Source organism: Larimichthys crocea, chromosome VI (assembly GCF_000972845.2).
Source record: "Larimichthys crocea isolate SSNF chromosome VI, L_crocea_2.0, whole genome shotgun sequence".
NCBI lineage: Eukaryota > Metazoa > Chordata > Actinopteri > Sciaenidae > Larimichthys > Larimichthys crocea.
This window is the reverse complement of record NC_040016.1, coordinates 24618742-24641943: the sequence shown is the minus strand read 5'-3', so window position 1 is coordinate 24641943 and position 23202 is coordinate 24618742. Positions and strand designations below refer to the sequence as shown.

The window sequence follows — 23202 nt, the reverse complement described above, 5'->3', positions numbered from 1 at the left end:
TATGTTTCATATCCACATGATACTTCCCTAACCTGTCTCTCTTGTCCTCGTACTATTTTTATTATTATCGCTCCCCCTGCCAGCCTCAGTAAACACAGGCCAAATAAGGGAAGTGGACGAGACATGCAAAAAAACAGGACACACTCACACTCTATATGAGTTAAAACATCTGCACCCCATTATAATCCTATTTTTTATAACACCATCACATAGGGAACTATGGTCCCAGACTTCGAGGTACAGGCCCTCATCCCGGTCTAAAAACCATACTTTACTGCAAACCGCTCCGGTGTATGCTGAACTGGGTAACTGGAATGAACTCATCCTCTGCAGCAGTAACTCTTGGTCTTCCTTCACTAGGATGGTTCTAATGATCCAGTTTCATCATAGTGTTTGGTTTTTGTGTTCTGGACTGACTGACCTTCATGTCTGAAAGTACTGATGGACTGTTTTGTTTCTCTTTACGTAAGTGAACAGTTATTGCAATAATGCATTACTGCAGTAGTTGAATAGGCCTATTTACTGTATGCCAACACTATGTCTGAACAACAAAACTGATGAACTTTACATGTGAACTTTATATATACTTTTCAAGTACTTCCTAAACATATGGTCTCGTAAGCCATAGATGAATGGGCTAATGGATCTTGGCAGGACGTGCACAATAATATAGTAAGCGAAGAGAGAGTCTGTGAAATTCTCAGGGAACAACTTCTGCAGAATATCTACAAACTGGGGGGCTACATATGTTGTCATACAGAGCAGCAGCTGGAAACCGTGGAGGAGGATGGTGTTTCTGGCTTTTTTAGCATCTTTGCTCACTGTTTTTGCAGCGAAGAGAATTCTGAAGTACGTGTAAAAGATAGTGCACCAAACTATACCTAGAAACACTGAATATGTGATGTCCCTCTTCTTGGGGATGAGGGGACTTGGGAAGACGTTTCTTCTGATGCAAGACATTTGAGAATGAAAGAAGTCCAGAGGCTGTGTGGCCAAAGTGATGAAGAGGTCAGAAAGAACATTAAACGAGGTTACAGTCCAGATTAAGCCTATCAGTATTAACGTTCTTTGGATAGTGCAGATTTGCACATGGCGAAGGGGCATGCAGACGGCGATGTAGCACTCCACCGCCATGCAGGCCAGGTTCAGAGGAGTGTTTGCAGTTGCGTAAAGAGTAAGCAAGACTAAGGCACAACAGACTGAGACATTTAGTTTGTAGATGGTGTAGCTGATGAGAAAAAGGGAGACGGACACGGTCACTTGGATCATGTCATTGACCACCAGGTGAATAAAAAGGATATACCGAGGATTCATGTAGAAGATCTGGAGGGTGGGAAGAAAAAAACACAAGATGAGAGAAAAGGTTTGAAGAACCTTGAAGTGTAAGATCAGAGCTTTGAACATCATAGTCATCAGAGAGTGTCTTTTTAAACTAAAGAGTCATTTCAAAGACAGTACTACTAGCACAGTTTTTACTCAATTTATCAGTCATGCATGTTAAAGGAAATCTCGACCTGGTGTTTGCAGAATGTGTGAATGAGGCTTGCATCGATGAAGTTAATGGTGATCCCAAGAACCAGAACGATCACATTCTTGATCACAGCTTTAGTGACGGAGTCTCGATATTGTAAAACCACCGTCACGTTGGATGATGACACGTTCATCTCTTAAAGACTGAAAAGAAAAGATGAATATTGTTCAGTTCCAAGTAAATATTCACAGTGATTACGGACTGCAACTAATTTCTTTAAAAGACAACATTGTTTTTAAGAGGATCCTCTTTTATGACAACTTTTGTTTGTAAAGCAACATAATGCATCATTTTTAGATGTGTTGTCAATGAGCATTGTAGTTTATTATTATTAAGACCAAATCACAGAGCTTTGAACTTGAGATTTCAATTCTAATGTGATAGAAACAAATATTATTGCACTAAAAACTATCTGAATATTCAGAGCCAGGCTTACAGTATATAAGATACATCTGAGAGTAATTCTACAGTATAATACAATATAATTAATGTAAGCTAATAATTGTATTTCTCAATCTATTTTATAATCTTAAACAGTAGCATATTAGTATAATATATTTTCATTTACACCAACAACTCAATATCAACTCAAGAAAAAAAGTCCCCACCACAGTCAGAAGTTCAGCACATCAACTCAAGAAGTAACATCAATATATCAATCTTGCAAGTGAACAGACTGCATTTAAAAGTTTCAAAATTAAAATGATAATGTAAATAAAAGGTGGTGTTTTCATGTTTTTCAAATCAGTTCACTTTACAAATTCTCAGAAAATCTTCATGTTTAAAGCTGAGCACACATTTAAATGATGCAGCATCCGCTGTAATATCAATAGTTTTGTTTCATTATTATTGCAGGATCAGCTCAAAAGTCATTGCGGTGAATAGATGATGAAGAAGATTCACATTGAACTGATAAAAGTCCAGTCAGAGCTATCGCTATAGTTCCAGCAGGTGGTACTCACCTTAGTTAATGCATTCAGACCAGGACACAAACAGTATGACTGAAAATATCAGACTTTATATGCGGTGTGGTGGCAGACGTCCCAGGTGTTAGGTGTGTGTTTGTGTTTTTTTGTTGTTGACCTTGGTGCCCCTACAGTTTCAAAGTGCAGTCCCCCATCTGTTATGGTAATTTTTAAAGAAAATCCCTTGAATAAGAACGAAAGGATTCAAAGTATCAAAGTTTAAGTTGAATTTATTATTCTTGTACATGAAGGAGTGTTTAACAGTGCAACACACAGAAGGGGTTACAGAGAAAAGGCTCCTTGAGGAGCTCTAACAGTTGGTTCTTATACATTTTTTAAAATGGGCCATCTCGGACACCTCCCCACTGATACAGTTAATATCATAACATAATTTTTTGTTTTTTTGCTCAGTAATGAGCATTATGTTTCATATCCAAATGATACTTCCCTAACCTGTCTCTCTTGTCCTTGTACTATTTTTATAATTATCTATGACCTTCATGTCTGAAAGTACTGATGGCCTGTTTTGTTTCTCTTTACGTAAATGAACAGTTATTGCAATAATGCATTACTGCAGTAGTTGAAAAGGCCTATTTACCGTATGCTGTACTGTATTGATGATCTCAAACACAAGAAGGGAAGATATTCTTGCATATGATACAAAAGACCCAGGCTGGAATCGAGCTTGGGTAAGGCCCTCGGTACATGGGGGCACCAGGTGAGCTACCGAGATGCCCCCCGAAAAATGTAAACCTGTTTTCAAAACAAAAGGATGCTACTTTGAATCAAAAACATGAAATCTATATTTTCAGTTGTTCAGTTGTGTTTTGTATAACACATAATACAATGTGTAGTACTGCAACTGTATGTATTGAAGTGACAGGCTGCTCCCGGGAGTAGCCTACCACCAACTTTCGCATGCATGCATGGTGGTCAGTTAAACGCTTATTGTAAGATGACAGTTTGACAAAAGCTGTCAATGGTCAGGTTGTACCTTCACAAAAATTACCAGCAACAGGGGAGTCCATCTGTCCTCACAGAACAGCTGAGCATGACTTTGTTACAGGTTATGTTTAACCTCTCTGTGCTATACATTGGATTTACATTGGTCTTGCAACATAAAATAATACCACTTGATCAATCTTGTTTAAACAACGTCACATCTTTAATTGAAACATACATCAATGCTAAAATACACAGTTTTTACATACAAAAACACAACATAAAGATAGCAGCCAGGAACTGGAAAATGGGGATGATAGAAACAATATAAAGGCGTACAGATAAATAAATAATGGTGATGATGTCCTGCATTTTCCTAAATCTAAGTGCAGTGAAATTACAGTGAGTATATCTCTAAACTGGAGCACTAAACAGGCCATGACATGTAGTAAAGCTATGGGACTTTCTGTATTTTACTGCTACTCTGATCACTGCATTTATATTACGATTAATTACAGATGAGGGACCAGAACAACCTGCAAGAGTTGCACAACGATGAAACCTGTACTCATCTGTTATTATCTCATAAGACATTTACTGTGTAATGATGGACTCTTCTTCTTCGTCTTCTTATTCTTATTATTATTTTATGAGAGTGCCTTCACTGCTCTCCTTGGATGGCAGTTTACTGTACACAGATACTTTTTGAAGTACTTCCTGAAAGTCTTGTCCCGTAACCCGTAGACAATAGGACTAACAAAGCGAGGGAGGATTTGGTTTATGGTAAACATAACAAAGTTTGCAGATGGCGCACTCCCTGGGAATAAGTATGTCAGCACTTCAATTAACATAGGTTGCACGTACACCATCATACACAGCAGCACCTGAAAACCATGAAGCAGGATCGTGTTTCTTGCCTTTTTAGCATCTGCATCAGCAGCTTTGGCCACAAACAAAATTCTGAAGTAAGTGTAGAACAGAGTGAGCCAAACCACGACCAGAAACAATATGTGGGATGCATCCCTCTTCTTTACACTGTAGGCACTCCTAAACACTGTATCCCTCAAGCAGAAAACTCTGGTATGAAAGAACTCCAGAGGTTCAGTGGCCAAAAGAATGAAGACATCTGGCAGTACAGAAAGTGAACTTAATGTCCAGATTATGCCAATAACAATATATGTTCTATTGACTGTACATATGTTGTTGTAGCGGAGGGGAATGCAGACAGCAATGTAACACTCTGCTGCCATGAAAGCCAGATTCAGAGGGGTGTTCTGTGTGGTGAGAATGGCTGGCAAGATGAAGAGACAACAGAGGTAGACATAGATGGTGTGAAAGGTATACGAGATGACGAAGAGGGAAATGCTGATTGTGAGCTGGATCATGTCGTTGAACACGAGGTGGATGAAAAGGATGAAGCGAGGGTTCATCCTAAAGATCTGAAATGAGCAACAGAGATGATGGTTTGAGAACAATTGTACATGAATAAAAATGTAATTCTTACAATGCTGATTTAATCAAGCAACTGACATATATGAACTTTTACAAGTGATCATGTCATATTGGTGTTCTTTTGTCACTCAGCTGGTGATAGAGCGGAGCAGAAAATAAAAGGGAAGTTAGAGATGTTTCCAACTTGATACATATTGTTCACCACCTTCCTTTCTTTGCTTGATTTGAGTAAGTAGCTTAAAAAACAAACTCTTTCACACACGTGATGCTTGTTGAATGTGTGGACCATTGTGGCATTGATGTAGTTGATGGTGATCCCGAGGACAAGAACAGTCAGATTCTTGCCCACAGCCGTCAGTAATGTGTCCCGGTAATTCAAAGCCATCGTTGCATTGGTGACCTCGGATGTGAAATTCATCTCAGCGCCTGATAAAGATTTTTTATGCAGCAGGTTCACTGAGTATATGTGCATGCGTCTGGCCTAAAACACACCCACACGGAGTGCTTGTGTGATGTAGTAAATGTTTATTTTTAGATGTAGTTCAGTATTGAGCACTACTATGTGCAACAACTTACGACAATGGACAATATTGGACTGTATGTGAGGACTTGAATCAACATAGGTTGCACATACACCATCATACACAGCAGCATTAAAGTTTAATGGTCTTAAAGGTCCAAACATAAAAAATAAATTCTTATTTTCAAACATAGTTATGAATATTATATTCCATGTTTGCTTTATTCTGAAAATAGAGGCCCCAAATCTGACACACACTGACTGTCTATATCAAAGTGTAAATAAATTACAGTGAGATTATCTGTAGACCGCAGCATGAAACAGGCCGTGTAGTTAAAGGTATTGGGGGGGGGAAGCATTCATTTACTGTACACAGATACTTTTTGAAGTACTTCCTGAAAGTCTTATCTCGTAGCCTGAGACCATCAAACACAGCACCTGAAAACCATAAAGCAGGATCGTGTTTCTTGCCTTTTTAACATCTGCATCAGCAGCTTTGACCTCCCGCTGACTTTCACCACAGACTTTTCCACAGTCCCCCACCTCCTTCTGCAGCAGAAACCTCTCTGCACCACCCTCGTCACCTCCACCCTCCAACCCACTGCTGACATCCACCTCAGGTGTTCATGTTCCAGCCAGCTCTGTGGAGTTCTCTAGCACCTCTTCAACCTAAGCCTACACCTTCAGAGAGTGCCAGTGCTCTGGAAAACATCCTGGTCCCAGTCCCCAAAAAAGGAAGCCTTTGTGCACTGGAGGACTACAGGCTGGTGGCACTGACCTCTCACATCATGAAGGTCATGGAGAGACTGGTCCTGGCACACCTCACATCACTGGTGTGCCCATCGCAAGACCCCCTGCAGTTTGCATATCAGCCTCATGTTGGGGTTGATGATGCAATCAAATCATGAAAGCTCTCTGGACAGACTCAACACCTTAGTCCGCATTATGTTCTTTAACTTCTCCAGCGCCTTCAACACCATCCAACCCAGACTACTGAAGGCCAAACTGGAGAACACGCAGGTGGGTGCTCCCCTTGTCACATGGGTCGATGACCATCTGACAGGCAGACCGTAGTTTGTGAGATTACAGAACTGTCTGGCCGTTTGATCAGTAACATCAGGCCCCCCCCAAGGGAACTGTACTGCCTCCCTTCCTCTTCACTACCTACACTGCTGACTGTAGTGGTGAAGTGGTGTGGGGAGAACCATCTGCAGCTGAACATGACAAAGATGAAGGAGATGGTGGTGGACTTCAGGAGGAACAAGCCCCTGCCCCCTCCTGTCAGCATCGGTGGGACGGATGTGGAGATGGTACCAGCATACAGGCGTCACACTGGACAATAAACTGGACTAGTCCACTAACACAGAAGCTATCTACAAGAAGGGCCTGAGCCGGCTTTACTTCCTGAGGAGGCTCAGGTCCTTTAATGTCTGCAACAAGATGCTGCAGATGTTCTATCAGTCTGTTGTGGTGTGCACCATCTTCTGTGCTGTGGTGTCCTGGGGTGCGGTCTCAAGGCAAAGGACGCCAACAGACTGAACAAACTGATCAGGAAAGCAGAGTCTGTTGTTGGTTTTAAGCTTGTCACCCTGGAGGAGGTGGTGGAGGACAAGATGCTGGACAAACTAAAGAGCAGCGTCAGTCTCATTCATACATATACTATATTTTTATATTACAGACTGTTTAGTAACAATAACATTACCAACATATCATGAGTAGTACCAGAAAATTCCCGCAAAAATTTTGAGTGACGAGTGGGCTGTTGCCGGGGGTCTGTATTCAAAAAGCACACCTCAAATAGTCATTTTTAACATGTTTATTTAGACACAGGAGCAGCTAGCAATAAGCATTAGCATGTTAACATTAGCATGCTAGCAATTAACATGCTAATTGCATCCCCCTCCCCCCTCTCCTCCTTCAGGCAGGCTTGAGGTTGCCAAGCAACCAGGATCAACTGCCGGCCCTAATCAGCAGAGCAGTTACTGCACCTGTTAGAATGTCAGTTGGAAATGCTGACAGAGAGAGAGAGAAAATGCTGAGACCACCCCTCGAACAGGAAGGATTTCTGGCCAAACCGTATTTCCAATCATTGAACCGAAATCACTGGGAGCATCCTGAGCCCTTCCTGAACGTCTACATAGTTATTTTGTGTTGATAAAGTGAAGAAATGTGACCTTTAGAGCGATTCAAAGAAACGTTACTTCTGCTTTCCTCCAGAAATGTTCCCACCTTTTTAACATGGCAGTCTATGAGGCTGTGGATGGGTGTTGCTCGTGCATCTTTGCGTGTTACGCCAAAACTATAAGGCTGACAGCTTTAGCAGACGAATGTGAGTGAGAAGACAAATTTTCCTACGTTTCTATGTATAAATCATCTCTGTAGTGGGGCATTTGAGGCCACGGTAGTCGAATACGTTTTATTTTTTCACTGATTTTTCTCTCTGCTCCTCACTCTAGCTGATGATGTCATCCACTGTAGCTCAAACATTCCGCCACATACACACCCATTATAAACCCAGAAATCTGAGTAAAAACCTGCTCAACTTTAAGCCTTGATAGTTTAAAAACGGTAAAAGCTGTCGATGAGTGAAGTGAATCCCTGAAGAGAAGGCAAGAGTACCTACATTTTAAAGTTTAAATGAAGTCTCTTTATTCTATTGTATTTTTATTGTATTCAAATACCGGACTAATAAGACAAGCTAATTTCCCTTTGGGGATGAATAAAGTCATCTATCAATCTAACACATTACATTACACACTTAAAGAAAAGTCAGTGATTGAGGGACTTTAATATTTTATTGTCAAAATACATGCAGGGGTGAGTTTTACCAGTTAGCAATTCAATTTATTAAACTACAGCTCAGACAACAGCTTTAAACAGGACAGGTTGGGGTCGCTACATCAAGCTATACATAATGATCACCTGTGCTCAGGTTACATTTCCTTGTGAGGCCAGTGTAAAGATCAGTCTCCCTCTGAGCAGATTACATTACACATTATGCACACTCAGTTCAAATTTAACATTTCTAATTGTGTGTTTTATTAGTTTCAGTGAGTAGTCTGTGAGTTATTTCTTCATAGTATCTTCAGTGTTGTCTTTGGATGGACGTTCATTGTTACTGTGCACAGATACTTTTTGAAGTACTTCCTGAATATCTTATCTCGTAGCCCGTAAACAATAGGACTTGCAAAGCGAGGGAGGATTTGATTTATAATAAACATAACAAAGTATATGGCACTTAACCCTCTTGGGAACACGTATGCAAGACTTTGAATTAACATAGGTTGCACGTACACCATCATACACAGCAGCATCTGAAAACCATGAAGCAGGATTGTGTTTCTTGCCTTTTTAGCATCTGCATCAGCAGCTTTGGCTACAAACAAAATTCTGAAGTAAGTGTAGAACAGAGTGAGCCAAACCACGACCAGAAACAATATGTGGGATGCATCCCTCTTCTTTACACTGTAGGCACTCCTAAACACTCTATCCCTAGAGCAATAAACTCTGCTATGAAAGAACTCCAGAGGTTCAGTGGCCAAAAGAATGAAGACATCTGGCAGTACAGAAAGTGAACTTAATGCCCAGATTATGCCAATAACAATATATGTTCTTTTGACTGTACATATGTTGTTGTAGCGGAGGGGGATGCAGACAGCAATGTAACACTCTGCTGCCATGAAAGCCAGATTCAGAGGGGTGTTCTGTGTGGTGAAGATGGCCGGCAAGATGAAAAGACAACAGAGGTAGACATGGATGGTGTGGAAGGTATATGTAAAGACGAAGAGGGAAATGCTGGTTGTGAGCTGGATCATGTCGTTGAACACCAGGTGGATGAAAAGGATGAAGCGAGGGTTCATCCTAAAGATCTGAAATGAGCAACATAACTTGGGGTTGCATTATATTGTACATCTCTACATTGGTATTCAACATCACCTTAAATCACTGACAGTGCCATTGAATTTAGTGACAGATTATGAGTGGACAAATTGGTTATAACATGATGTTCACATAACTTCAGCGTGAGGTTGACTGTACATAACATTAATATGATGTAACATGTAACAAAATATGAAGTACGCCACACAACAGTTTCAAAGTTTGCAAAAAGAAAAGGATTCTTCAACGGTTCATTAGCACCGGGGAAGAAAAGAAAAAGGAAAACAAATTTAACCCATAAAGTAATGAACCAAAAAGAGATCCCGACCAAAAGAAACAAAAGAGGGAAACTCAGGGCCAGCCACGCTGTGGGCCGTCACACCCTGCACTTCCCCACTAACCAGGGAAAAACAGGCCTAACACAAAATGACAAACTGGACTACCGGTGGTCTCCAACCAAGGGTTAGCTCATCTCAAAAGAAAGAAAAGCAAACCTTCCCCTGCTGCTGCTGCTGCCCCAGAGTCCGAAAAACACGGCCTTCCTCGTCCTCCTCTTCAACCCCTCCCTGATTACCAAATTGACTGCCGCCTGTGGACGAAGGAACAACGAGGGAGGACAGGAGGGAGCACAGCAGCCCCAAAAAGAAAAGAAACCCCCACTAATATTAATACAGCAGACAGAAAAGAAAGAACATAAAGGGAAGCGAGAGATGTTTCCATCTTCATACGTATTGTTCACCTCCTTTCCTTCTTTGATTGCTGAAGTAATAAACCCACATAGAAAAATATACACATTTCACACACGTGATGCTTGTTGAATGTGTGGACCATTGTGGCATTGATGTAGTTGATGGTGATCCCGAGGACAAGAACAGTCAGATTCTTGCCCACAGCCGTCAGTAATGTGTCCCGCTGATTCAAAGCCATCGTTGCATTGGTGACCTCGGATGTGAAATTCATCTCAGTGTCTGATTAACTTTTTCAAAAGCAAAAGAAACAATATAAGATGATGAAATACAGCAAGTAGCATTTTGAAAAAACAGCTGTTCATACTTTTTCTAATTTTCTTTTCATTTTCACTTCATTACATTATGAAGTAGTCAAGTGAGGCGAACAGTTCAATACTGACCTCAGACAGTGGATTCTGATCTGGAGATGAATTTGTCTTAACATGAAAGATTTTTTATGCAGCAGGTTCACTGAGTATATGTGCATGCGTCTAGCCTAAAACACACCCACACTGCATGCTTGTGTGATGTAGTAAATGTTTATTTTTAGATGTAGTTTAGTTTTGAATGCGTATGCTACATTTACTATGTGTTTATGACTGCCCACAATGGACAACGTTGGCTGGTTCAACGGTTTCACACGTGAGAGTATCCAACAGAAAAACTACACAATGCACAGTAAGAGGATTGATAGGAGGCCATCAGGTCTTTTATGGTCCAAGAAGTGTTTAGTGTCCAGAAAATCAAGAAAGCTGACAATGTCTTCGAGGAAAAAGTGAAAATTACATTTTATTGCATCATTACTGGTGTTATTCTCGTAAACAAAGGAAGACCAAGTACAGAATTTTGGGGTACACCACAGAAACAGACTAACATAAAAATGGTTTACTACTACTACTGCAGAATAGAATAGTTAGCAGGATCAAGTCATGGAGATAAATAGACAGAAGTCAATGAACAATGCTGCACAACATATTTTGATAACCTGAAAACCAGTATCAATTACTACCTGTAATAATTATCCTATTATTTTATTAGTTTTTGTTGAACCGCTAAATTGTCTTTATCTGCCCATTATATAGATTTTTTTAAGGTGTTGGTCATAACGGGGAGTTAGATAAATATCTGTAGGTGTTCAGAATGGAAGTAGTGGCACCATTTAAATAAATTTGTATTTGTAAACAATGAGTTTCACAGTTTAATTCACAGGAAGTTACAAAACAAGAACATGGATTGAGGCGATCTCTTGTAAAATCCCGTAGCCTCGGTACCCTGGTTGGCTGTTTAATTTATGCCGACTTAACACAACAGATCCTTTTTAAGTACTTTCTGAAAGTGTTGTCTCGTAAGCCATAGATGATGGGACTGATAGATCTTGGCAGAATCTGTACAATGATGTAGCAAGCGAAGAGGGAGTCTGTATAATTCATAGGGAACCACTGCTGCAGAGCATCTTTCAACTGGGGGGTTGCATATGAAGCCATACAGAGCAGCAGCTGGAAACCGTGGAGGAGGATGGTGTTTCTGGCTTTTTTAGCATCTTTGCTTGCTGTTTTTGCAGCGAAGAGAATTCTGAAGTACGTGTATAAGATAGTGCCCCAAACTATAACTAGAAACACTGAATATGTGATGTCCCTCTTCTTGGGGATGAGGGGACTTGGGAAGACGTTTTTTCTGAGGCAGAACACTTGAGAATGAAAGAAGTCCAGAGGCTGTGTGGCCAAAGTGATGAAGAGGTCAGAAAGAACAGAAAGCATGGTTGTTGTCCAGGTTAAAGCAATCAACATTAACGTTCTCTTGATGGTGCAGATCTGCACGTAGCGAAGCGGAATGCAGACGGCGATGTAGCACTCCACCGCCATGCAGGCCAGGTTCAGAGGAGTGTTTTCAGTGGTGAAAAGAGCGAGCAGGGTGAAGACGGAACAGACGGAGACATTTATTCTGTAGATGGTGTAACTGATAACAAACAGGGAGACAGTCAGTGTCACCTGGATCATGTCATTGACCACCAGGTGAATAAAAAGGATATACCGGGGATTCATGTAGAAGATCTGGAGGGTGGGAAGAAAAAAACACAGGATGAGAGAAAAGGTTTGGAAATGTTTCCAAATCCTGTAAGTCTGAGATATAACCACAGCAATGATGACAAGCTGTACAGGGTACTGAAGGTTCTGGGGTAACTAAAAATGTGTGATGGACTTTCTACTGTTTAGTTAATAATAAAGCAACAATATTCCAGTCCACACAACAATACATTGGCTAACACAAACACAGCTGCTGACCTCCAGCCATTCTTAACAATACCTTTCTTTTTATAAAACACTCTGCTGTTCACTTCCTCCACTAGAGAACTTAGAAGTTTATACTTTGAATATCAGACCTGGTGTTTGGAGAAAGTGTGAACGAGGCTCGCATTGATGAAGTTGATGGTGATCCCGAGAACCAGAACGATCACATTCTTGATCACAGCTTTAGTGACGGAGTCTCGATATTGTAAAACCACCGTCACGTTGGCTGATGACACGTTCATCTCTTAAAGACTGAAAAGAAAAGATGAATATTGTTCAAGTCTAAGTAAATATTTACTATTTATATTATGTGGCAGAGAGAAGGACCCTGGACAAACTGCTGTCCATACTGGACGACGTCCAACACTCTTTGCACAACATCTCCATCAGACATAAGAGTGTCTCAATCCTGCTCCACCAACATACTCAAGAACTCTTTCGTCCCCCTGAACATCAAACTGTACAACAGCTCTCGGTGATGGCAGGATGCACAAGAGACAATGGACAAATCTCTTTGCACTATTTCCTGGACTCTCTGTCATTGCCTGAGTACCTCCGTACCTCAATGTATGTGACTGCTACTGGATGCTTGAATTTCCTTCAGGGATAAATAAAGTCTATCTATCTATAAGACGTAAGGTCGAGCAAGAGGAATTACAGAAAAACATCAATATACCGTTAATTAAGTGTCATTACTGTTGAAAAGAACTGGTTGTAAGTTAAAACAGTTTACGAGTAATCCTGCATAAAGCCACTCAACAACTCAGCCGCAACAAAAGAAAAAAGTCCTCACCTCACCCACATCTCTTGTAATTTAATTGAATGGTTTTAAAATCTTAAAATTAAAGCATGTTGATGGAGTACACATTCAAAAGTAAGATGTTCTGTGAACAACATCCTCAGTCGTTTCAAACTGTCCATCTTACACTGAACAGATTTAAAATCAGACAAATGAAAATATTCCTCTCTCTACTTTGTTCTATGGTGAAAAAAGTCCAGTCAGAGCAAAATTCACAAGTGTCATGTAGTTCTCAGCAGGTGGTACTTACCTGAGTTAAAGCATTCAGACTGAGCAGGACACAAACAATACGCCTGCAGAAAATCTAAGTCTTTATATGTGCTGTGGTGGCAAATGTCTCAGGATTCCCTGAGTGTGTGTGCATGTTTAGGTGTAAAAGGCCTAAATATGGGTTGTGTGTGTCTGTATGTGTGTGTGTGCATAGATTTAGTATTATATGAATTTTTAAAAAGTTGCAAATCTGCTTTTGCACAATGATAAATGTGGAAGACTCGATTTAAAAGCAGAGGCCTGATACAGACAGTATCTGAGTTACTTTATTCCTCTAAACAAACTCCTTTTTATTTTCTCCAAACCCCGACAAAGTCAGCAGGAGAACAAACGTAAAAAAACAGCAAAGAAGACAACATCAACCAGACACGTTTAAATGATTTATTGACAATATGAAGGATTGTGAGTGAAGCATGAACTCTTGTACTTCGGCCGGTTGCTGCGTTGTGGAGATGCTTCAGTGGCACAACGGACCCGAAAGCAGGAAGGAGAGGGAGAAATAGGATAATAGATGAAATAGGATAATAATAGAACAAACTGGGTGGGCGAGCGGGGTGCAGTATATATGAGAGCAAAAGGTCGGTGTTGTGGAGAAGTTGCTGAAGTCAAAGGTCAGGAGTTCAGAAAGTGTTCAGGAGCCTCTGATGTCTTATGCTGTTTTATTTATTGACACTTGGCCAAGGAGAATTAGAGACACTCTCAAAGTTTATCAGAAGTGCCTGAGTCGGTCTCACATTCTGCCCAACTCATCCTGGTGGATCGACTTTAAACCCCAAGATAACACCACAAATACTACACGCCCAGAATTAGTCACAGAGAATGTCTTTACCCATGGAGGTGTTATTGTCAGCATGTTCTAGTCTGGAGACACAGATGTCTGTTTACGCAGATTGGACCGTCAACAACAAGCTATCTATTATGTCTATGAAGGCAGCAACAGGTCTCTGTGACCCTGGACACCACAGTGTTGAGATAGACTGGCAGCTACTGTTCCCAACCAAAGACAAACAACTAATACTGCTCAGGACCTCAAGGCCCACACGTGACCTCGTGTAACCTAAGGATAGAAAATTACATAACAAGAGGTTTAAGAGAGTACATGTAGGAATGTTAGTTGCACGGTTGAGTTGGTCCTGCTCCTGAAACTGTTGTAATGTTGTAACGTAATAAAAATTAGATAAATAGATTAAGAATATAAAACTACTGAGGTGTGATGATATCATTTTAAGACCTGACTCCATGTAAAGCTGATAATCCATGAACTGATGCTTACTGTGGGATCACTTTACATAACAGATACTGTCTCAGGTACCTCCTGAAAGTCTTGTCTCGTAAGCCATAGATGATTGGACTAATGGATCGTGGCAGAATCTGCACAATGATGTAGCAAGCAAACAGGGAGTCTGAGTAATTCTTAGGAAACCAGTGCAGCAGAGCTTCTTTTAACAGGGGCTCTGCGTATGTTGCCATACACAGCAACACCTGGAATCCGTGGAGGAGGATGGTGTTTCTGGCTTTTTTAGCGTCTTTGCTCGCTGTTTTTGCAGTGAAGAGAATTCTGAAGTACGTGTAAAAGATAACAAACCAAACTATAACCAGATACACAATATAAGTAATATCCCTCTTCTTTATAATGTGGGGATTTGAAAAGGCAGTTTCCCTGAGGCAGAACACTCTGGTGTAAAAGAAGTCCAGAGGCTGCGTGGCCAAGGTGATGAACAGATCAGGAAGAACGGACAACATGCTTGTCGCCCAGATCAAACCGATCAGCATCAAAGTTCTCCTCACGGTGCAGATCTGCACGTGGCGGAGCGGCATGCAGATCGCGATGTAGCACTCCACCGCCATGCAGGCCAGGTTCAGAGGAGTGTTTTCAGTGACGAACAGAGCCAGCAGGATGAAGACGCAACAGACGGAGACATTTATTCTGTAGAGGATGTAGCTGATAATGAACAGTATGACGGTCAGCGTCACTTGGATCATGTCGTTGACCACCAGGTGAAAAAACAGGATGTACCGAGGATTCATGTAGAAGATCTGGAAGGTGGGAAGAAAAACACGAAGTGATGCACATACAGTATACACTTCAGATACCTGCTTCTAGCCTGTTTCTGCAATAAATTCATCATTAGTTTAAGTAAATGAATGTCACACCTCGTGTTTGCGAAAGGTTTGAATGAGGCCTGCGTTGATGTAGTTGATGGAGATGCTGAGAACCACAACGATCACATTCTTGGTCACGGCTTTGGTGAAGGAGTCTCGATACTCAATAACGACGGTCACGTTGGCAGACGACAGGTTCATCTCTTTAAGATCTAACTAAGGAGAACATGTGATAGAATAATATATAGCAACACATAAAACATTCAGCTTCTGCAAAACAAAAACATGAATATTATGAATACTTGTGAAAACTGCGGCTGATTCTAACAGTTTCCATAGTTGTTTTTTTTGCTCATCTGCAGTATTTCTTTCTTTTTTACTCATAAATATTCAAATTTTAAATCACATTTTAATATTTTTATAACCAAAACATCAGAATCAGCTGTTGGACGTTGTTATGAAGCTAAAAAAAACTGTGAACATTAATAACTCACCTCAGGCTCAGGGCATCAAATATAAAAATCAGTGGATTGTCATTTGAAATGGAAGTGCATTCTGAATTATGTATGAACATATAATATATTTAAAAAAACAAGCTGATTAAGAGTTAAAGTACCTCCTATACATTTGGTCAGAAGTCAATCATTTAATCAGATGATCAGTGTTTTGAATTGAATCATAGATTTTAGACAGCATAGACATTATGATATTTGAATTGTTAGCCACACTTGTATCGTCTTATTGCTTCATCCAGACTCAGAAATGTGTGTGACAGTTTGTGACAAGTACAAAATGTCCTGCAACAGAAACAAAAGGATCACATTAAACAGTTTGCCAAGAAAACACAGCAGTGAAACTGTGACGACTGAACCAGCCTGGTTCTAACATGATACAGTTTGTGTATCAGATGTGTTCTGATTCAAAGTTAACATCTCATTTGGTTCAATAGTAATATTTCTATATTGTAAACGATATGACTGCACAGTACTTACCTACATGAATGTGTTTAGACCGGAGAGAGTGTTCAGACTTTATATATGGTTTCTTTAGGAAGTCTCCCAGTAGTGTGTGTACGCATGTGTGTGTGCGTGTGTGTGTGTACGCATGCGTGTGCGTGTGTGTGTGTACGCATGTGTGTGTGTGTGTACGCATGTGTGTGCGTGTGTGTGTGTACGCATGTGTGTGTGTGTGTACGCATGTGTGTGCGTGTGTGTGTGTACGCGTGTGTGTGTGTGTGTACGCATGCGTGTGTACGCGTGTGTGTGTGTGTACGCATGTGTGTGCGTGTGTGTGTGTACGCATGTGTGTGTGTGTGTACGCATGTGTGTGTGTGTGTACGCATGCGTGTGTGTGTGTGTGTGTGTGTGTGTGTGTGTGTGTGTGCATGTTTTGTGTTCATGTCCTGTACACACATGTTTAAAATACTGATTTTGTCTCAAACTCTGATAAAGTTTGTCTGATCACTGATCACATCCAGACATGATCTGATCTTTTTTGTTTGATTAGATTCAGTTTTCATGATTTTGAATTTGATTTAGGAATTTGGCAGCAGTGGAATATAATCTTAACATACAAACACCAAACAGTCAGTACTGTTTTAGTTGACACCAATGTTGTTGATCAGAACTATTAATATTTTTGCATTTGAAATGAAAACATGTAAAATATCATGCAAGCAATGTACGGTGCAGTGGTTAGCACTCGGGGTGTAACGGTATTTGTATTCGTCCCAAACCGTCACAGTACGGGCGTCACGGTTCGGTGCACGTAGTCATACGACGAATACGTCTGAGTGAGAAAAAGTCGAGTCCTCACTTTAATCCAGGTGGCGGTAACGAGCCTAAAAGCTGCCAGAAACAGTCATTACAGAAAAACAAGAAGTGATGGAAAGTTGGAGGAGGCGCCGGCTTCATTTAAATCAGCTGTTTGGGATTACTTTGGCTTCCCAGTACAATGTCATGGAGACGGCCTCAAACATGCTAACCCACATAAGACGGCATCACCCCGACAGATCCGTCACTGGTGCCAGGAAAAAACGTCTTTGGTGCAACAACTTATCCTCGCTGCTTTGACATTAACACTGACAGGGCCAAAAACATCACAGAAGCAGTTGGCGTGTACATATCAACATCTACGCGGCCATATGCCGCAGTAGAGGAGCCCGGCTTCACGTATTTATTAAAGGTGTTTGAGCCACGCTGCAGGGTCCCATCCCGTGCACATCAGCCAGTCTGTGGCCATTTAAAAGCGTGCACGAGCCTTCTACAAAAAATAAATAGAATAAAACAAATGAATACATTTGTTTTGTTTTATTCTATTTATTTTTAACTTTTATAACAGATGTTTTTTGATTTTGCAGTCAATTAGTGTCTGTTCAAAATAAATTAAAAGTCTTTTATATGTGAAAAAAAAAATCCCTGTTGTACCGAACCGCGACCCCCATACCGAGGTACGTACCGAACCATGACTTGTGTGTACTGTTATACACCCCTAGTTAGCACTGGTTGCTGGTTCGAACCTCGGCCTCTCGCCCTAAGTCAGCTGGGATAGGCTCCAGCCCCACCATGACCCTGATGAGGATACGTGGTTATAGATGATATTCTATCTCTCTATCTTCAATATTTTTCTGCCACATGTTAGACTGCTCAGATACCTGCATGTTTCCTGGGATACACTTTGAATGGTGGTGACTTTTTACAGTAAGCATACAGTTGTCCCTCACTATTACGTGGTTCACCTTTAGCGGTCTCGCTGTTTCTGCAAAATGCGTTGTATGTTCTGCACTCAGAAAAAAACACCTGCACCAAGGCCTTCAGAGGAAAAAGCCGTTACAGCGGAGCGGCACCGTCAGAGGAACTGTGAAATACGGTTTCATTTACTAATACAGTATTGTACTTATTTTTGTTAAATCTGCGAAAATTTGAATGTGAGAAAATGTTAATGCCTGTCTGAGAAAAGTGTATAAAAGTGTGTGGTTAGGGGTTTTACGGCCTTAAAACAATTGTAAAAAATAAAGCTGATTACTTTGCAGATTTCGTCTGTTGCTGGTTATTTTTAGGACGTATTCCCCACGATAAACGAGGGACCACTGTACTTTAAAGGTCAGATTTAGAGAGCTCTCTTTACAGACAATGGACTTTAATATTCATAACTATGTTTTCATTAGTGTATATCCTCAGACTCTTCCAGCATGTTGTGTTTCTACAGAACAGAGCACAGTGTGTGTAGTTATGGCCTTTCATGCTTTCTCTGTAGGTTCTCCTACATGCTTGGAAGGGGAGAGGTGTCCTAATAATCCTGCACACGGCTCCCCTCACATGTTTCGTGTGGTTTCTCCTTCACATAAGAAATAAGAGGATACGGATTTCAATCATCACTAGACTGCACTGAATCCTTTACTCCTTCACGTGACAACGTGCATCATTTGATTACATGTATCTGGTCCGTGTGACATAACAGGGCAGTCATTCCTCTGGACTCGGCTTTGGTCAAATGTTTTGTTGCTGTGCAACTTTTTTCAGAAACTAAACTTCTGACCTCACGTTTCCCACAGTGTTGCACTCACTCGAGTAAACTCGCTGTGAGCAGGAGTTGGTTGCACGTTCCACAGAAAGGACTTCTGGGACATCGTGACATTTCCACTAATCCCCAGTGAGTCATGCTGCAGGACAGAGCGAGCATCTCATCAACTCTCATTAGGCCCCATCAGTAAAGGTCACACACACTGGGGGCAGCTTGTTATGCAGCATGCAGTGCGCACACACACACACACACACACACACACACACACACACACAGCATCAAAGGGGTTTATTAGATACGTCTGCTGAGAGAGTATCTCATCATTGTCATTAAGAGAATCTGTAATTAGCAGTGATATTTAAGATAGTTCACTTTTAATGGCTGTAAGTTGCAGCATCCTCCGTGGAGAACAGCTGATTGAGTTCACGACATTAACGAGGTTGATTAAAAACAAAGAGACGAACGTCCTCTGTGGACACATTAACTGGAAATCCACGAGGAGACGCGCTTGTTTGCTCTGCTGTGAACTTTAACTCTGAAAACAACGAACTGAAAGTCAAAGTTTGTTTGTGATGATCAAAACTTTACAGCGATGATCATCAAGATTTGTGAAATACATCCAACATTTATCCTCAGCTCTCTGCTTTCATCTCAATCATATTAAACTTATTTAAACAGTTGAATACATTCAATATCCTGGAAACTCATCTATTATTTAGAGTTGGTATTAATATTTAATGAGTTGGTCAAATTAATTAATTAATTAGTCGGTTGACTGAGTACTTTATTGAAATTGAAGATAATACACACAGCTATGTTTTAATTAGTGTGTAATCATCTGAAAATAAGAGACAGTCCATCATGTTCCTGTAGAAGCACACTGGCTCCATCAGGGCCTTCAGCCAGTTTCACATCCACCATAGCAGTGTTAATTTCGTCAGACGAGACGAAACAAATATGTTGATCAACGAGCCTTTTTCCCTCGACTAAGACGAGATGACACAACGTTCTGAAAACACTGAGGAAAAATGAGCCACTGTGCGTTTTTGTTGTCGAATAAAAAACGAGATGAAAATGTCACGCAAGAAATAAAAACTGAACAAAAACGTCCTCCTTGTTTCCGTCGACTATATAAGAAACAAAGCAGCATCCAGTCCTGCTGTCATGTGTTTGTGCAGCACTTCTTTGACTGTAGCAACGTCACGGCCACACGTTTGAATCCTCTGGCTGCTCTCGAACCTGTGGCTGAAAACAAACAGTACGCAGGAGAAACACGGCGTACGGACAGACAGCACGATCATGCTCAGAAGGACAAAGACACTGGACGTGTGGTCCCATTCCATTATTTAGAAACAGAGGAAAAGGCACAATGATAAACAAAATATTCCTGAAATAAATAAAAAGACTAAAATGTTTTGACAAAAATTTGGACGACTAAAATATGACGAACAAAAATGATTTGTGACTAAAAGTGACTAAGACTAAGAATGAACTTTGACACAAGACTAAGACTAAACTGTAAAAATGGGTGACAACATTAACACTGCACCATAGGTTCTAGGGTGAGGTGAGGGGTATTCAGTTGGTTGCAACCTGCGAACTTCATCGCTGTTTTCCACAAAATGGTCAAATATTCAAATCTTCTCAAATGTGTGAATGTTTTTCACTGTAAACCCAACATCGTTGAGTTTTGGACAAAACAAGGCGTTTAAATCGTGATTTGAATATTTTATATTTTGTGACATTTTATAAATCACACGCAGGGAGACTCATATGCATCAATCCAGTATTTTCTTTCCTGATATCGATTCCAATACCTCAACTCATCTGCCAAAACCGATCCACTGTACAAGTGTTCTCTTTGTATCATTTTAAATTGTATAAAGTGTGAAACTCATTGGAATCATGTTTATGCATTAAGCCGTGTTGGGCCATGGTGAATGAATGATTATAGCTGAACGCTTTATTTATAATAATAACATTGTATTTGTTGTGGATCAGTTGCATCAAGGCCAGTACACAATGTGCATCTGTGCAGATACCAGTCAGTTCCTCCAAGAATTAACCTGCAGATTCATTCTGATAAAAGAAATGTTGATTGCAGCACCTTTAATAAAGTTTTTTTTTAAACTTCAGTAAAATAAAGTTATACATGTTTGTTCAGAAGAAAGAAACTCTCTGGAACAAACATGTGTTGCGTCAGTCTGCTGAGAGCTGGTGCAAAGGTCGTGTCAGTAATGACTGATCCCCACAGAGCTGCTCTTTAAACGCAGCAAAGCCACCAGGAATTAGCTCCGATCCTTTAAGAGTTTCTCACACTCTCATGTCGACTCGCACTTCAACAACAAAACTAAGAACAAACTTTGGTCACCAGGGTGCTCGACACCAACAACGTTCACCAACGTTAGGAGGCCTCAGAAAGAAAAGTTTTGAGTTTCACACAGAAACAGTTTTTAACCACGTTTCCATCAGAAATGTAAAATCTTGAAGACTCCTCTAATAAGCAGAGCTAGAGGCACAAGTAGCTCATGTAGATTCTTATTTAGTATTCTTTAAAATGAAAGATGTGTTGATGAAATCACACACACATCTTCCAGTTCGAGACGCCGCAGTGCGCTCAGTGAAAAGTCGACACGAAACAGTTTTAAACACTTCAGACTAAATATTCTGTCGCTGTGTTGTGGCATGGATGATTTACTGAACGGGCAACGGTGCCCATGATCCTGATCAGTGTTGTAATATTGAGTCTACTAACTATATCTATATATATTATCAGGGGTGCACATAACTTTTTCAGTGAGTTACTCAGGTGAGTACCAGGAGATGGTGTTTGGTACTCACCTCATATGTTAGAAGTCTTAAAGGTCTCCCCCATTGTCCTCCTCAGTGTCTCCCCCACTGGTCTCTGCTTCAGCTTCCTGCATGGTAGATGATGATGCAGATGCACATCCTTGTCCTTGGTTGAGCCTCCGATTAGCTGTCTCCATCCACAGGTCAACAGCTGGCTTTGGGTCATATGTCTCAGTGGTCTGCTTCGACAGGTGAATTTGCATCAAGGCAGAGAGACGAGCATGGGACAGGCGAGACCTGTACTTGGTTTTTATTATGTTCAGATGTGAAAATCCTCTCTCACAAGCTGCACTGCTCAAAGGCAGTGTAAGAGACAGCTTAACCAACTTGTTGATGTTGGAGTACGCATCCAGGGTACTTGTATTATTTACTATTTGGACTAAGTCATACACAGAGGAGGCTGCCAGGCGTTTTGCTGCCTGCTTTAAACGCATCCATTCTGTCAGAGTGATGTCTTTGTCAAGTTGCAAGGTGGCCTCATATATTTTGAGAATGCTGCGAACTGTTGTGTTTCCAAAACTGTGGAGGTCTTGCATTTCCCGAGGCCATGTTGAAGGATCAAATACTAAGAAATGATCACATGACTTGAGGGAGTCATATCTGATTTCAAACTCTTCAATTAACCCCCTAAGTAAGTTTGTCTTGTCTCTGTCAGCATCTGCATTAGAAAAAGTGTGTGCACTGTGGCCTTCATCATCAAGCAGAAGTCTGAACTGTCCAATGGCCAGCATGAGTTCATCCTTACATTCTCCAATGGTCAGCTTTTCCTTCTGAAATCTAATTGATGTGGTCTTCAAAATGTTGCCAGTGTCAAGCATGTGTGACAGAAAGCACTGAAAACGCTCTGTGCGGATATGCTGCAAGTCATTGTTATCACTAGTAGCCAATTGCATTTTAATGGCTGGCAATAGTCTTGACACTTTTAACAGTATTTCATGCCTCCATGCAGACCACCTGATATTATGAAACTTACCCAGTTTCACAAATGAGATCCCGTTTTCTTCACATAGCTTCTTCAGTGCAGCAGTTTTTTTTGCGCCACCTTTTTGTAAATAAAACTGCAGCAACCTGACCACAGAGCGATTGAATGTCTGACAGTATGGAACGTTGCGATCAGCTGATTTTGCGCAATTCTCCAGCGTGTGAGCAGTGCACAGAATGTGCACAAGGGAGTCTCCAACCGCTGCAAGTGCCCGTAGTTTTGGCACAACGCCGTTGTACACTCCGACGTTGACAGCTGCACCGTCTGTTCACACAGCGACTAACTTTGCTGTCCAGTCATCCAAGCTCGTGTCCTTGAAAAGCTTCACTAGTCCATCTGTTATTGCCTGCGCGGTTCGGTCAGCACCCAGT

General features: G+C 41.0%; 5 protein-coding genes across 5 annotated transcripts; all 5 read right to left on the bottom strand.

Moving 5' to 3' along the window:
* Positions 1-564: 564 nt before the first annotated feature.
* LOC104936680 (odorant receptor 131-2) lies at positions 565-1664 on the bottom strand. Its single transcript, XM_010752751.3, has 2 exons — positions 1515-1664; positions 565-1323 (listed from the first exon to the last, which is right to left on the bottom strand). The coding sequence occupies exons 1-2, from the start codon at positions 1662-1664 to the stop codon at positions 565-567; spliced, it is 909 nt and encodes a 302-aa protein (XP_010751053.3).
* Positions 1665-4085: 2421 nt separating this feature from the next.
* Positions 4086-5275, bottom strand: LOC104936681 (odorant receptor 131-2). The gene is made up of 2 exons (XM_019276117.1): positions 5153-5275; positions 4086-4877 (listed from the first exon to the last, which is right to left on the bottom strand). The coding sequence occupies exons 1-2, from the start codon at positions 5273-5275 to the stop codon at positions 4086-4088; spliced, it is 915 nt and encodes a 304-aa protein (XP_019131662.1).
* A 3209-nt stretch (positions 5276-8484) lies between these two features.
* On the bottom strand, positions 8485-10388 carry LOC113745892 (odorant receptor 131-2-like). Its single transcript, XM_027279472.1, has one exon. It carries the CDS (start codon positions 9268-9270, stop codon positions 8485-8487), a length of 786 nt encoding a protein of 261 aa, XP_027135273.1. The 5' UTR covers positions 9271-10388.
* A 334-nt stretch (positions 10389-10722) lies between these two features.
* On the bottom strand, positions 10723-12547 carry LOC109142414 (odorant receptor 131-2). The gene is made up of 2 exons (XM_027279347.1): positions 12398-12547; positions 10723-12068 (listed from the first exon to the last, which is right to left on the bottom strand). Exons 1-2 carry the CDS (start codon positions 12545-12547, stop codon positions 11307-11309), a joined length of 912 nt encoding a protein of 303 aa, XP_027135148.1. The 3' UTR covers positions 10723-11306.
* Positions 12548-14591: 2044 nt separating this feature from the next.
* LOC104936683 (odorant receptor 131-2) lies at positions 14592-15721 on the bottom strand. Its single transcript, XM_010752754.3, has 2 exons — positions 15529-15721; positions 14592-15411 (listed from the first exon to the last, which is right to left on the bottom strand). Exons 1-2 carry the CDS (start codon positions 15676-15678, stop codon positions 14644-14646), a joined length of 918 nt encoding a protein of 305 aa, XP_010751056.2. The 5' UTR covers positions 15679-15721; the 3' UTR covers positions 14592-14643.
* Between the last annotated feature and the right edge of the window lie 7481 nt (positions 15722-23202).

Coding starts and splice junctions, on each gene's coding strand:
- LOC104936680 (XM_010752751.3), bottom strand. CDS start 1,664: ATGAACGTGTCATCATCCAACGTGACGGTGGTTTTACAATATCGAGAC. Junction 1,324..1,514: donor ACACATTCTGCAAACACCAG/GTCGAGATTTCC, acceptor CCCACCCTCCAG/ATCTTCTACATGAATCCTCG.
- LOC104936681 (XM_019276117.1), bottom strand. CDS start 5,275: ATGGCTTTGAATTACCGGGACACATTACTGACGGCTGTGGGCAAGAAT. Junction 4,878..5,152: donor ACACATTCAACAAGCATCAC/GTGTGTGAAAGA, acceptor TGCTCATTTCAG/ATCTTTAGGATGAACCCTCG.
- LOC113745892 (XM_027279472.1), bottom strand. CDS start 9,270: ATGAACCCTCGCTTCATCCTTTTCATCCACCTGGTGTTCAACGACATG.
- LOC109142414 (XM_027279347.1), bottom strand. CDS start 12,547: ATGAACGTGTCATCAGCCAACGTGACGGTGGTTTTACAATATCGAGAC. Junction 12,069..12,397: donor ACACTTTCTCCAAACACCAG/GTCTGATATTCA, acceptor CCCACCCTCCAG/ATCTTCTACATGAATCCCCG.
- LOC104936683 (XM_010752754.3), bottom strand. CDS start 15,678: ATGAACCTGTCGTCTGCCAACGTGACCGTCGTTATTGAGTATCGAGAC. Junction 15,412..15,528: donor AAACCTTTCGCAAACACGAG/GTGTGACATTCA, acceptor CCCACCTTCCAG/ATCTTCTACATGAATCCTCG.